This window comes from Capricornis sumatraensis, chromosome 21 (assembly GCF_032405125.1).
Source record: "Capricornis sumatraensis isolate serow.1 chromosome 21, serow.2, whole genome shotgun sequence".
Classification (NCBI taxonomy): Eukaryota; Metazoa; Chordata; class Mammalia; order Artiodactyla; family Bovidae; genus Capricornis; species Capricornis sumatraensis.
The window spans coordinates 58,790,858-58,805,446 of NC_091089.1; the positions used below are offsets into that span (position 1 = coordinate 58,790,858).

At 40.3% G+C, this 14,589-nt stretch overlaps 1 protein-coding gene across 1 annotated transcript in view; it reads left to right on the top strand.

The window, feature by feature from the left end:
- Nucleotides 1-14,589, top strand: part of WDR7 (WD repeat domain 7) — a 352,576-nt gene that overhangs the window by 233,116 nt on the left and 104,871 nt on the right. Inside the window, exon 22 of the mRNA XM_068994015.1 lies at nucleotides 8,642-8,828. Coding sequence (XP_068850116.1) covers nucleotides 8,642-8,828 — 187 coding nt within the window. The remainder of the gene's footprint in view (nucleotides 1-8,641; nucleotides 8,829-14,589) is intronic.

A 14,589-nucleotide genomic window follows, 5' to 3' on the forward strand; every position in this document is an offset into this window, starting at 1 on the left:
AGCTATGCATAGAACATGGTAAGAAATACATGTTTTATAAACCAGAAAAACTCCTGTTTCCTCCGTCTTTCTGTACCTAGAGAGCATTCCACAAACTCCAAATCGTTTCCAGTAGTCATGAGAGTTCACTGTCCCGGAAGATGAGCATGCTTTAGTTTGTGCAGCTGCCTGTCGCCTTTTGCAGAGTGCTTCCCTCTCTCTCGCTTTCTGGGCTCTTGGTCTGCTTATTTTTCTTTCCAGGACTTAGTACTACTTGACATACCTATGTGTTCATTTGGTTGTTTTGTCCCAGCTAGAATGTAAGTTTCATGAGAGCTTCGTAAGCTTCAACTTGGTTGACCTGTGCTTTAGAACCAGGCCTGGTCCCCAGCAGGCCTAGGAAATAATGGGTCAGTGAAAGGATCCCCCAGCTATTAGGTGCCAGAGCTAGAACTTGAACCCCTGTTTTCTTGCTTTGCTTTCCGCCCCTGCCCCCAACCATTCATGACATTCAACAACCACACACCTTTGGGGAAAAGGACATAGAAATATTTAGATCATTCAACTAAAGATTCCATAGATCCATGGATTATTTTTTGTTTTTACTTCTTTGACATCATAAACATCTACTTCTACAATTTTACTTCTTTATTGCTGTTCCACAAATTGTCAGCACTTTTTACCTTCCTTAAGGAGGAAAACAGCCTCATGCAGTAAGTAATATCCTTTTGTTTATGTGGAGGTAAAACACTTATTTTGGTCTTCCACCCAAAATACATGAAATATCAAAAACAAAATGAGATTAAATTTCACTGTATGACACAACCTAATTAAGAACTCAAAAAGAAAAAAAAAAATGTCCTTTCAATCAAGCAGCATTGGATTTTATACTCTTCTGATTGTAGGACAAGAAACAGCTACTTTATTTGAATCAGAACTGTTTTGACTAAGCTGATATCACATTAATAAGTTTTTAATAAGTTACTTAATAAGTATTTGATAAGTTATTAATAAGTTTTAAAATAACTTCCTAATTTAACAGAAAAATTTTATGCCTTTTAGTAAATGAAATGATGACTTGATTTCTATGTAATACAGGATGTAAAAAGTTCAAAAGTAGTTTTTTATAGCTATTAATACAAAGCCTCTCATCATAGAAGTGTTTATTATTCTATGTCCATGAATAATGCGCACTGTATTGGGATTATTTTTAATCAAATCATGTACCTGTGTAAAGCCAAAGAATAGAATTCTAGATGGCACTCTGCCATCCTGGTTCTTTGATGGACATTAGCAAGTGGGAAAAGGCTTCATTCAGTTGGTTATACTTTGAAATAAGTGGCCAATCATTATTAATTCATTTTGCACTCATTGTAATGGCACAAATCATCATAAATTCATTTGATTTAAAGTGCATATAATATGTTCTCCCACAGGAAGTTCTTGTAATTGAGCTATTAATTAGTACATTTTTAAATATGACGTTTTATTTTTTTTCCCCCTTCTGTACTCTCCAGAGCTGAGGAGGTTAGTGGCCATTTCTTTATTAATGATTTTAAGTGTGATGAACCAATTTATCTAAACTAGGCCTGTTAACTAGCCGAGTGCTCAGTCACTCCGTCGTGTCCGACTCTGCGACCCCAAGGACAGTAGCCCACCAGGCTCCTCTGTCCATGGGATTCTCCAAGCAAGAATGCTGGAGTGGGTTGCCATTTCCTTTTCCAGTTAACTAGCCGAAGAGGGACCCAAACCTAAGAAAATGGTTCTATATACTGCCTATCAGCAGGACAATAGCAGTAATTGTCAGTCATCTCTAAGGGCTCTTAGGAAATTCTCTGAAATGCTTTAGTTTTATAATAATTCCAGTAAGAAAATCTCATTCTCTCTTGGTAAGCATAGTTTGACTGTGGCTTCTATTTTAGTTGCTAATTCTTAGAACGTCTCCCTGTAGCCCCTGGTTTCCTATAAACATCTCCTGCCATAACATCCAGGTTCCCTTGACTCCAGCAGGCAGGCACTCCGTGACTGAGGGCCCCGCTGGAGAACGGGCCTGCCCCGTTCTTCTGCGTTGTCCTGCCCCGTTTCCTGCTTCATTATTCAGCACCTTCTTCATTGGGTTGTACCAGTTGCTAGAGGGCTTATGACAGCTGGTTGCAGAACAACGAGGCCTTCATACTTCAAGAGGAGCATGTAAGGGAAAACTTAATCCAAAAAAAAAGAAAAACTGCAATTGCAAAGCTGGGAAAAAATATCATTGATTTTAAAGCTTTTTAAATGATCCTTTCTTATTTAGTGCAGTTTCAGCACAAACAGAAACTGGGTTAAAAAAAATACTACACATTCACATTTGTGTCATGAACGTGTCGTGTTAGTAGAATCTGTGGTTATATGAAAATAAAGATTTGAGCTAGTGTTAAAAATGTTTTGTTAGTGTGTTTAACTGCCAGTTAACTGTGTGCCTGTGTGTTTTAAGTGAATAAAATAAGTCATTTTTTTTCATTATGTTTTGAACAGTGTGCTAACGTTGTTCTTTGTGCTATGGAGAGCTCAGGGTACCATCAAGTTTAGTTTCTATACTTGCATTAGAAATGCAAAAGGGGAAAAAGTGGAATAGAATCAATAATATAAAAGTGTTATTTATTATCAAATGATGCTGAAAACGATACCCGACGCTTATAGAAATATATAACTATAGTTCTTTATAATTAATAGGGTTGTCTTATGGTAGTTATTCATTAAATGTAGAGTACATTAATAAAGTGAGTCTACACTTTGTGATAAGGATAGAAAAATAATCCATAACGCAAATTCATTATTTCCTAAGTAACAGCCTCAGAGAGTGTGTGTGTGTGTGTGTGTGTGTGTGTGTGTGTGTGTATTATGACTTGTATTGTTAATCTTTTGAAAGAGCTGGTCATCACAACCAGCCAGAGAGGATAAAAATGTTTTAAGTTGGCATTTTTCCTTGGTCAATTTATGACAGGACAGCAGTCATCTTGCCAGAGCAACAAGTTAGCCATAGTATATGGCTGTGCCCACAGCTTACATAGGCTTTATTTTGCTATCTCTGTATCAATCCTTTTCTCATTTTTAGCGTGGTGCTGTTACAGCAAAGTGTAAATATTTTCCTGCAGCGTTGTGCCTCTGTAGCACTTTAAAAAAAAAAAAATGGTAAGATTAAAGTAGGAGCGCTTTTTAAAAAAACAGCTTGAGATAAAGCAGCACTGAAATCTGGGCTGTTGTTGTTACTCTTGACTGCGTGACAATGGAAGTACCTTCTCAACAGCTGGAGGGTCTGAGTTGATTGCGATGTATCCAGTGCTGGATTTTCAGTGCTTTCTGCTTTTTAAGGGGCTCTGTCTTGATGTGATTTCTTGCCAGGGTTCTGAGCCAGTCTCCATTCTGTAGCTCGCTTGGCTAGGCATACCGAGTGGCGATGGGGTGGGGCAGAGGGTGCTGCTTGGTTAATGCCCACCATAAAGCTGCCAGTGTCTGTACTGTGTACCCATCTTACTGGTAAGAAAGACTAGTCATCTGATAACCCTGCCGTGAATATGGTCACAGGTCGACTTGAATAATGCTGAATTCCACGCTGTAACAAGTTGAGTTAGGAACCTCTTGGCAGTCTCAGTGAAAAGCCAGTGGCCAGTAATGGGACTTCTCGGGTGTGATTCTTAGAATGGGGAAGGACCATGCAGTTCCTCGGGACAGTACAAGCAGCAGTTATAACAAACAGCAGCTTTTTTCAAAACTTTCTGAGATCATCCTTTCGGGCATGCTCAGTTGTGTCTGACTTTTTGCAACCACGTGGACTGTAGCCTGCCAGGCTCCTCTGTCCATGGAATGTTCCAGGCAGGAATACTGGAGTGGGTTGCCATTTCCTACTCCAGGGGATCTTACCAACCCAAAGATCGAAACTGCATCTCTTGCTTCTCCTGCATTGGCAGACAGATTCTTTTACAACTGAGCCATCTGGAAAGCCCTCTGATATCATGGGTCAGTAAAATTTGAGAGTATTTAGCAGAACTTTGTTTTATTTTGCTGAGTGCAAACATTAAGAAAATACCACTATCTTTATCATTTTATATAAAAAAAATTTATTCACCAAAAAAGTAGTAAGTACATAACCTTAGAATAAGCACTGTTTTAAACTGAATAAATTTAGCTTCATGAAAAAAACACTCATTACATTATTTATATTTTACCATTTCACCAGAGAGTCATGGAAACTTGGACATAGACCAGCACAAGTTTGTAGCAGATTCTTGGAAATTTGTGTTCTGTGCCTAATTTTACTGAGCATGCTGTGTGCACGCTGTATAAAGTAATTTTCAGTATTTGCCAAAGCAAGAATTTTGTATTAAGTACTTACTGAATTTATAAATCACGGTGATAAGCCTCATGTGAAAAAATAAGTCTTTTAATGAAAATTTCATATGACCCAGGGAATTTGCTCATTTAGCAGACGTGAAAAAGTAATAAAATTAGCTTTGGACTAATTTTGGAATTAATTAGCTTTGGAATAAATACCAAAGATGCCATATTGTTGTTTGTTAAACGTATAGATAATAATTGCTCTCATAAAAAGAAGAATTTCATTCTAAGGGAAGCAGAGAGGACCTGGCAGAAATTGCCAGCTGCCAAGCACAGCCCATTGCAGCATCCCTGCCTGGAAGATTCCATGGGCAGAGGACTCTGGCAGGCTAGAGTCCATGGAGTCGCAGAGAGTCAGAAATGAACAACTGAGCGCATGCGCGCGCGCGCACACGCGCGCGCACACACACACACACACACACACACACACACACACACACACACAGAGTCCATGGAGTCGCGAAGTCAGAAATAAACAACTGAGCGCGTGTGCGCGTGCGCGCACACACACACACAGTCCATGGAGTCGCAAAGAGTCAGAAATGAACAACTGAGCGCGTGTGCACGCACACACACAACTGCATACCATTCTCCTTTCACATGAGAACAAAGCCTCAGAATTGTTGAAGATGGCATTGTGGTTGGATAACAAACTACATTTCCCATCCTTCCCTTCCTTTCTTAAACTGGGGGGATTATGATGTAATTTCGGCCCGTGAAATGTAGTTAGATTTTACTGGGGGCTTGGCTTACGTGACACGTGTCTTTCTGCCCTGCAGCCTTCTGCCTCTTCCTGCTGCGAGGTGGGTGCAGTACTGGGTATGCCATCAACCGTCTAGTGGGCGTGATACAGCAAAGATAGAGTCGAGACAGTGATAACTGGGTATGGCTGTATTTAGCCATTGAACCAGCAATAGCAACCTTCTCATTGTGTGAGAAAAGATAAAACGTATCATTTGTTTAATCTTCTGTTTTGGTAGAATCTCATGAATAAAACATGGTTGCAAAGACGTAAGTTGTGTTCAGAGATGTATACTGGTCACATTGCCCGTGGCCTGAGCCACAGGGGCCTGCAGCGTTAGCCATCCACAGTTCTCAGTTATCTCATCTGAAACATAGGAATAGATCATTGTTTTCTAAGGTCTTTTCGACTTGAAAATGCTGTGATTCTAATTCATCCAATTGGCTGGGGATAAGTAGATCAGAATTTAAGAGGCAGTAGGTCTTGCCCCTTTCTGAAAATCTAATCAAACCTCTCCTTCACTTAGAACTTTCTGGTGGTTCCCCATTGTTACCAGAATACAAACTCTTGGCATGGCAGGTAAGGCCCTTTGTGATCGGGCTCTCATAGCGTGTCCTGCCTCGTGTCTCTCTGTTACATTTCATCCACTTTCTCCTCTTTTCCCTCTTGCCCATCAGCCCAACCCTTTCCCTTTCCTCTGACAAATTTTCCAGCCCTGTTGAACTGCGCGTAACCGCTTGGTCTGGCCGTGTTCCCTCTCATCTCCTGGTCTTTAGACTTGCTATTCTCTTTTCCTATAATATTTTTTTTTTCATACTCCTCTCCCATGAGTGACAAAGTCCTACTTAGTCTTTAGGTTTGGATATTCAGCTCACCTTTCCCTTCTTATATCCCTAACATCAGATTAAGTGCCCCTGTTAAGTTCTGTCTTGATACCTTGAGCTTATAAATATTTTAACACTCGTCGTAATATATTCAGATTGCCTGTTTGCTCACCTGTATCCTGAGCTAGAATGAATTTCCTTGAAATAAACTGAGTCCCAGGGAGAAAAAAGAGAACAAGACTCAGTTTATTTCAAGGAAATTCATTCTAGCTCAGGATAAATAGTTCTCACAGGAATCTTGGGATGGAAGGGTTGGGACCAAATTGTGAAAAGTCTTGAACGAATATCAGGCTGGTTTGTTAAACTTCTTAATGCTGCCGCTGGGAAAGTTTTTTACAAAAACTCAGTCATAGTGGCAGATGGTGGCATCCTTCTCCACCTTGCTTACTCAGTGAGGTAATGTTTCTTGACTGTAGAACAGTGGGGCACTTACGTAAAATAAGTTAATGTATACTTTTGTACAAAATTAGATTCCATCTTGTACGGATTAAAATACAACCTTTATTGGGTACCAGAGATTTTAGAAAAGTTCTGAGAGATAAACTTAAAATTCATAAAGTTCTGTCACAAGCTTTTTTTTTTTTCTGTCAATAGAGAAAGTACTATCATTGTCTTAATTTTAGCTTTTTTATCACCTTGGTCCATATTGCATAGCACCTAAATCATATGGAGTCATAAGTTAGATAAACTTTAAATTACAGAATACAAGTGGAAAAGGAATAAATATACCTTTCTCTCATTATTATTATCATAAAAACCATTAAAAAAATCTGGTTCTTTAGTATCAACAGAAAGAATATATGACACAGAAATTTGAATCCTAAGATGTCTTCAGAACATAAGTGTCAGTATTGCTGGTAACATTCAAGTTGTAAGCATGTTATTAATCAACAAGGCTAGAAATCAGAAGGTTTAACTTAGAAATCCTCTTATCTTCTCATATTTACATGTTTTGTTGGGAATAACTTGTCAGAGACAGATGTGGAATTTTAACATCTGCACGTCTTTAGAACTCCGAAAGAGATTATTGGGGAAAAAAAAAAAAAAAAACCAGACACTTATTAGTAGATTTAGAATTTTTGTGTTAAATAGGTCATTTTCCTCTCTGCTTTTCTTGACGCTTCCCCGAATGGTAGAGACTGCCCTGCCAGAGCTGCTGGGGGTCTTTGCTTTGTGTTATTAGTCACTAAGTTGTGTCTGACTCTTTGCAACCCCATGGACTATAGCCCGCCACGCTCTTCTGGCCGTGGGATGTCCCAGGCAAGAATACTTGAGTAGGTTGCCATTTCCTTCTCCAGGGGATCTTCCCGACCCAGGAATCGAACCTGTGTCTCCTGCATTGGCAAGTGGACTCTTTACCATGAAGCCAAAAGGGAAACCATCCTTCTATTTACCCCCATTTCAATCCATTCTCCTTTAACAATTGGCTGTAACATAAAAGTGAGCAAATGCTTTTACTTGTTGAGTGCAGTAAATTAAATTTCATATGCTATGTTCTTAATTTTGGAAACAGACAAGTTCAACCTGTTATTCAGAATGAGCCCCGATTGCCCTTCATGGAACACATGCCGATATAGCCCTTGGCAGTACACTGTGTATGGTTTTAATTCATTTAACACTCTGGCCCTTTGCAATAGCTATTATCATCCCCATTTTACAGATAAGAAAACTGAGGTTCACTGAGTATCTTCCTAAGCCTAACCCCCTAGTAAGTTATAAACTGATTAATACTCTGTTGAATCTGAAAACTCTGTTCCCTTTAACCGGTACGCTATACAGTGATATGATTTACAGATTGTTTTGTTTCTTCCCCTCAAAAACAAATACAAAAACTTCTTCTAAGTTGCAGTTTGTTCTTTGCAGTCGCTGGTGCTTTTTTTGTTTTTCATGTCAAAATGCCTTTGGAAGTAGATGAGCTTTTGCAGCTTAAACACTATCAGGTTTTTATATACAAATGGTTAGCTTGATCTTCAACATAAAGGAGTGCGTATTGACTAAAATCCAAATATGTCTTCAGATTTTGAACTAATATTAAGCTATTTTTAAAAGATGTGTAACAAACTTATGTAAAGAATTGACCATATGCTTGACATCATCTGCTGTCAGTACATGGGAATGTAGAGGCACATACGTGCTTGGCCTCTGTTAGGGAGAGACTTTTAAAAGCTAAACATTCTACCGTCTCCATTTCTGAGTCCTGGTGATAATCATTGCCTGTGATGAGGCATGTTACTGATGAAGCATCATATATAAACTCTGTTAGATGTAGAAGAAAGATGAAGAAATACCATCTTACATTATTTGAAACCATCTCCATTTCACAGAACGTTGAGTAGGGAGAAAACTGTTTGGAAGTTTAGACTCACTGATATGTTTTGAAATTATATGTACTTATTTATATATAGTTATTATATAATTACACTTTAGAATTTAGTAGAAAATGTTGTCACTTAACATCTCTTTAAAGAGATAAAGATACTCTCTTTAAAGTACATGGCTAAACAAACTGTAAACTTGAGATCTTTTATAGTCTTACTGTTAAAAACCCCTTTTCAATTAAAAAAGATAAATCCAAAGTGGTTTATATTTTGAAAATATAGTTCAAAGAAAACATCACAAAGAAAATTACTTTATAGCTCTGTCTTTTGTTTTGTGATTTTAGGTAAGGCCCTGACGTTTCTTCTGCTGCAGCCACCAAGCCCTAAGCTTCCTCCACATAGTACCATCCGCAGAACAGCCATTGATCTGATTGGACGTGGTTTCACAGTCTGGGAACCTTACATGGATGTGTCTGCTGTCCTTATGGGGCTTCTCGAACTTTGTGCTGATGCCGAGAAACAACTTGCCAAGTACGTGCTCCGTTTTCAATTCATTTGGCTTCTGTTGATTTTGTTTGGTTTTCGCAGAGGTCATTGATTATAATTTTTTTTATAATTTTTAAATTTATAAAAATAATTTTGGGGGCATTTTTTAAGTGCCAAAATATCTCAAGTATCTCAATATATGAAATTTTGGAAGTAGACAATGAAAGGGAGATATGTTTCTGTCATTTTAATACAATTGAGATTTAGCTGTAAGCCAATGAATGATTTATCTGTGACATAGTTTTAAATTTATTTTTATTGCACTTTGACATATTATCAGCTAATAATAGTATAAACATATCATATGTGGAAAATAATACATATATGGTTGCTCAAAATGTTGTACTGATACAATACATGGCCCAGTTGTTGGGGGAATTACTCCTTTGCCCTCACGTTAATTTTTAAACCTACTTTACTGAGGTTTCATCTGCACCCAGTTGACAACCAGCCCTCAGGGGGCTGCAGGGGTCCAGGGAAGCAGGGACGAGAGCAGTGGAAAAGGAATAGGAGCCGAGGCAGTTCCTAAAATAAAACTGAGGCCGGTGTTAGAAGTTAGTATTGACTTGAGAACCCAGCCTCCTGACTCCTGGAGGAAGTCTTTTTTGTTTTGTTTTGATGGTGTAAACCACATAGAATATAGCTTGACCACTGAGTCCCTCTTAAAGGATACCATTCAGTGACATTGACCGCACTGACAGTTAAGCCGTCATGAGCACTCCCTGGTTCCCAGGTGTGGCCACCCTGATGGAGACTCCAGGTCCATTGAGAAGTCACTTCCCGTTCTCTCCTCCCAGCGGCCCTGACGGTCTTCCGTCTCTGTGAAGCTGCCTGTTGTGGCCATTTCACATAGACGGAGTTATGTAGTATGTGGGCTTTTGTGTCTGACTCCTTTCACTTAGCATGATCATTCCAAGGTCCATTCACGTTGCAGCCTCTTTTCAGTACTTCGTTTCTTTGTACGGTCGAGCAACATTCCATCCTGTTGACTTACTGCATTTTACTTCTCTATCCATTGATGGCCATTTGGGTCGTTTCTACTCTAGTCCACTGTTGTGACTAGAGCTGCTATGAGAATTCAGATTCGTGTAGATGTATTTGTGTGAACAGCTTCTTTCATTTCTAAGTAGATAACCCGAAAGTGGCATTGCTGGGTCACATGATAGTTCTGTGTATAACCTATTAAGATGAATCACCAAACTGTTCTCCACAGCAGCTACACAGTTTTCTGTGTGTTCCAGCAGCGTGCAAGAGGCCATTTTCTCTCCATCCTCACCGCCGCCTGTCTCCCGTTTTTGTTTCTTTTCGAGTATAGTCATCCTAGTGAGCGGAAAGTCCTAGTGGCGGGAATCTTGCACCCCTGTCTGTCTTGCGACGCCTTTCTCAGTGTACAGGCAGATCTTGTTTTATTGTGCATAGTTTCAGTGTGTTCTGCAGATACTGGGTTATTTTGTTGTTGTTTTTTTTCTTTTTACAACTCAAATGTTTGTGCTGACCCTGCATCAAGGAAGTCTTTTGGCACCATTTTTCTAACAGCATTGATCATTCATGACACTTTGTCTTGTTTTGGTAATTCTAGCAGTATTTCAGACTTTTTTTTATTATTGTATTTGTTATGGTTATCTGAAGTCAGTAATCTTTGATGTTATTTTTGTAACTTGTGATCTTTTTAGCAACAATGTATTTTTAAATTAAGGGATATACATGTTAAGAAATACTTACCAATATTGTGTCCTTAGTAGTCTACAGTGTAGTATAAACATCCTTTTTATGTGATTGCTGAGAAGCTAAAAAATTCACGTGATTCAGTTTATTGTGATGCTCGCTTTACTGCGATGCTCTGGAACTGAACCTACAGTATCTTCTGGGCCTGCTTGTAACTGTTAGCACCTCTTTTGATTTTTTTTCAGTGAACGACATTTCATTCTTATCATTATTAACCTTTAAAAAAAAGCTAGAGTTCTCTGCCCTTTTCTCCATGGCTGCCTCTCTCATATCCATGCTTTGGGCCTGTCTCTCTGCTGGCTGCTCTGTGCTCAGAAGCAGACACCAGAGCAGCAGCTGAAGGCTCGACTGGGATGCCGTGACTTTGTCCTCAGGCTGGGCATGCCCATTTCAAAGTCCCGAGATTGCTGAGTCAGGGAAGGGAATTCATTTCAAACCCAAGCAGCTGCCCTCCCCCGTCACATCCCGTCCTACCGCCATGCTTCCTAAGCCTCACCTCTGAGTCTCCTCGCTCAGCGCCCTTCAGCAACTGCTTTCACCTCTCACCTCCGTTCCATCTACAAGCTGGGGCTAATTAAACACCTGCATCGTAAGACTGATGGTAGGTGAGTTCGTATTTGTCAAGTGCTTAGGAGAGCACTTAGCACATATTGAGAGACTGGATGGATGTTGCCATCTGATGTTGGGTGGGGGGTGTGGATGGTGATGCCCTTGTCATTGTCCTGGTGTTCAACAGCTGAAGAGACACTCATTTCTAGAATGATCACTTCCACATAATGGCAACCACGATAATTTCTGAACACAGGAAGCCTGAAGGTTCTTGATTGACTTTAAGGGGAAGGAGGGACAATGAACCCATGAGTTAGCAGTAGTCGTTAAGAGGCAGCTGGCCTTTGTGCAAAGCCTGACACGTATTTTCAATCTTTTATCCTCCCCTTGGCCGCAGCTGCGGTTGACACCTTCATGGAGTCAACAGAGTGGCTGCTGTTACCTCAGCTCTCCTGGTTACCTTGCTGCTGCTGCTGCTGCTGCTAAGTCGCTTCAGTCGTGTCCGACTCTGTGCGACCCCATAGACGGTAGCCCATCAGGCTCCCCCGTCCCTGGGATTCTCCAGGCAAGAACGCTGGAGTGGGTTGCCATTTCCTTCTCCAATACATTAAAGTGAAAAGTGAAAATGAAGTCGCTCAGTTGTGTCTGACTCTTCACGACCCCATGGACTACAGCCTACCAGGCTCCTGCGTCCATGGGATTTTCCAGGCAAGAGTACTGGAGTGGGGTGCCATTGCCTTCTCCGCCTGATTACCTTGAGAAGCCTTTAATATTTTTGATTGTCCAAAATTCACTTCGACAGAATTTTATAGCCTATTTTCAAATCTGGTCCAAACACAATTGCAATGATTATGCGGTCTTGTTTTGTTGCCTGGGAGAAGTGATAGGTTTTTATTTTAGGCTAACGATTTAATATTTTATTTTGTGTTTAAATAAGTTCACACCAAGCTTATATCAGCAAACATAAAGATGTGCTGTGCTTTATCTACGTGGAGCATGTCCACAGACACCAATGCTTGGGTTCTCAGCAGGTAATTTAAATCTTGCTTTTACATTGTTTTCTGTCATGAAGGTTAGTATAACTCTCTGCACACTGCTCTGAATAAATGAACGTATCAGCATCTAGCCTTGAGGAGTCCAGCGTAATTTTCATCATGATAAATTGCATAATAAGCAAGAAAATGTTTGTTTATTAATCTGTAACAAGATTTAGATTGAAAATGGCCTGTTCCATCCCTGACACCCTTTACAGGCTGCAGAAGGACTGAGATGCAGCGAAGCAGAGCAGCGGGGGTGACTGGGCATCTTCCCCTCCCGGCGCCCACGGGCCGCCCCTCCTGTGCGTGGTTAACTGCACGCACGGTAACAGTGCCTGGCCACTTCGCTCCTGACTGTGATCTTAAGCTTGCTTTATGAAGAAGCCTTTATATTAGTCTTCTCTTTTTAAAAAGAAAAAAAAAAATACAAGAGTGCTTCCCTCTTTATTCCAATTCTTGTGAGTGTATGGAGGGGCTTCCGGGCAGGGCAGCTCGCTCAGGCTGCTACCAACATCTGAAGGACACCTGTGACGGGAGAGTTTCTGTCCTTCCCTCGGTCCCCTGCATCAACATCCTCTGTCAGGGAGGACTCCTGAGAAGGCTTCTGAAAAGCCACATATGGCTCAAGACGAGTAGAGCATTCTCCCAGAATTAAGGCTTTTAATTTTGAAGTAGGACTTTAAAATCTTACCTCTTTGGAATCAAAATGAAGCTAGCTGTTTTCAAACATTTTGCCAAATTTTAAACTGTGTTTATTAACTAAGCAAGCATCTATGGAAGGGACAGTGTTAGGTGCCATATGTAGTGAGAAAGTGACATGAGACCAAGATCCTGAGGGCCCTTGTAGTCTTCAAGAAAGAGAAGATCCTACAGGAAGGAGGAGAGTAAACGGTATGGACATTCAGAGCATGGCTGATGAATTATAGCGGGGCACCCAGACAGCACCCAAAGAAGAGTGTCCACTGAATCTTCATTTCAGTGATTGTGAAAAGAGGAGGGGACAGACGGGAAAGCACGGGTGTGCTCCAGAGAGGCTGACGAGCAGCTCCACAGCAGGAAAGTGAAAGGAAACATTCTTTTTTAGCCAATTTTATTCATTAATTTCTCACAGAACTTAAACCCTGGGATGCTCCCATCAAAAACTTGGACATAATTGCCCTCCTCGTCATCTCTAGGGAACAGAATTGGGGTCAAAGAGAGGATTGCTTTTACCTTTTTCTATATTAAAAGACTGTAAAAATGATTATGAAAGATAATGAAACGACTCCCAGAGAGGTGCTTTCTCTTGGCCTCAGTAACACTGTGGTCAGTGGAAAAGGTGAGGTTCAAACCCAGGTCTCACTGATACCAAAAGCCATGCTCCCACCGCTGTGTCATCTTACATTCGAAACTGTACACCCGGAGAAGTAAAGACCAATGGAGCACTCACCTTAAAACCACCTTAAAACTACCTATGAAAAGAAACTTGGGCTTCCCTGGTGGCGCAGCAGGAAAGAATCTGCCTGCCAGTGCAGAAGACGTGGGTTGGATCCCTGGGTTGGGAAGATCCCCTGGAGAAGGAAATGGCATTTAATGAAGTCCTAGAATTTTAGGAACAAAACTCTTCTTCAGCAGCATGCAATCTATTGCCCTTAATATTTATTAAGTAAAAGTTAAGTTGTAGAAATTAAACAACTTATCTGAGGTTACACCAGTCCTCTGAGGGCTAAGACCATCACTTAGGTCTCCTAGTTCTCATTTTACTGCCCCCGCACCACATGATTATGTCACCCTTGGTTTAATGAGTGATCCGCAGGTAGAATCTTAAGAGAGGAATTTCTAAGATTAATAATTACAGGCTTCTTATTCATGACGAACTGTTTAACTGAACGTGGAAGCTGCACCTCATTTAAATCATACGTTGTCCCATCCCTTGCTAACTCTGAAAATATAGAAACATACACAGTATTATCTTTTTTATAATCCATGATTATTTAGATCAGCATGGCCATGAACATATGGATAAAATGTTAGAAACAGTAGAAAATCCTACCTTTTTAGATAATAAAGTACAGAAGGATCCCTGTGCTCTTGTATGTGCTGAACTCTGTGATTCTGATTCCAGTTGTTGTAATTCACGTTGCCGACCTTTACTCTGAAGGAAACCAGCAGACCGGGGCCAACCCTGCAGCTGTGAGTGCCAGACTCTCACCTCATACTGCTGTGATGAACTCCACCAAGCCTGTTGCTTTTCTGTAACATTTACAGTTGCCAGACTTTGAGAAAGAAACATAGAATCACTGGAAACCACACATGCTTTGATAGCATAGATAAGCGCTTTATGTTAGAATGATTCTTTTTGAATGATATGAAATAGAGTTGGAGAAAAAGAATTGACATTTTAACTCAAATCTTAAGCATGTTTTTTAGATTTGAGAGCCAGAGAGTAAAGAACG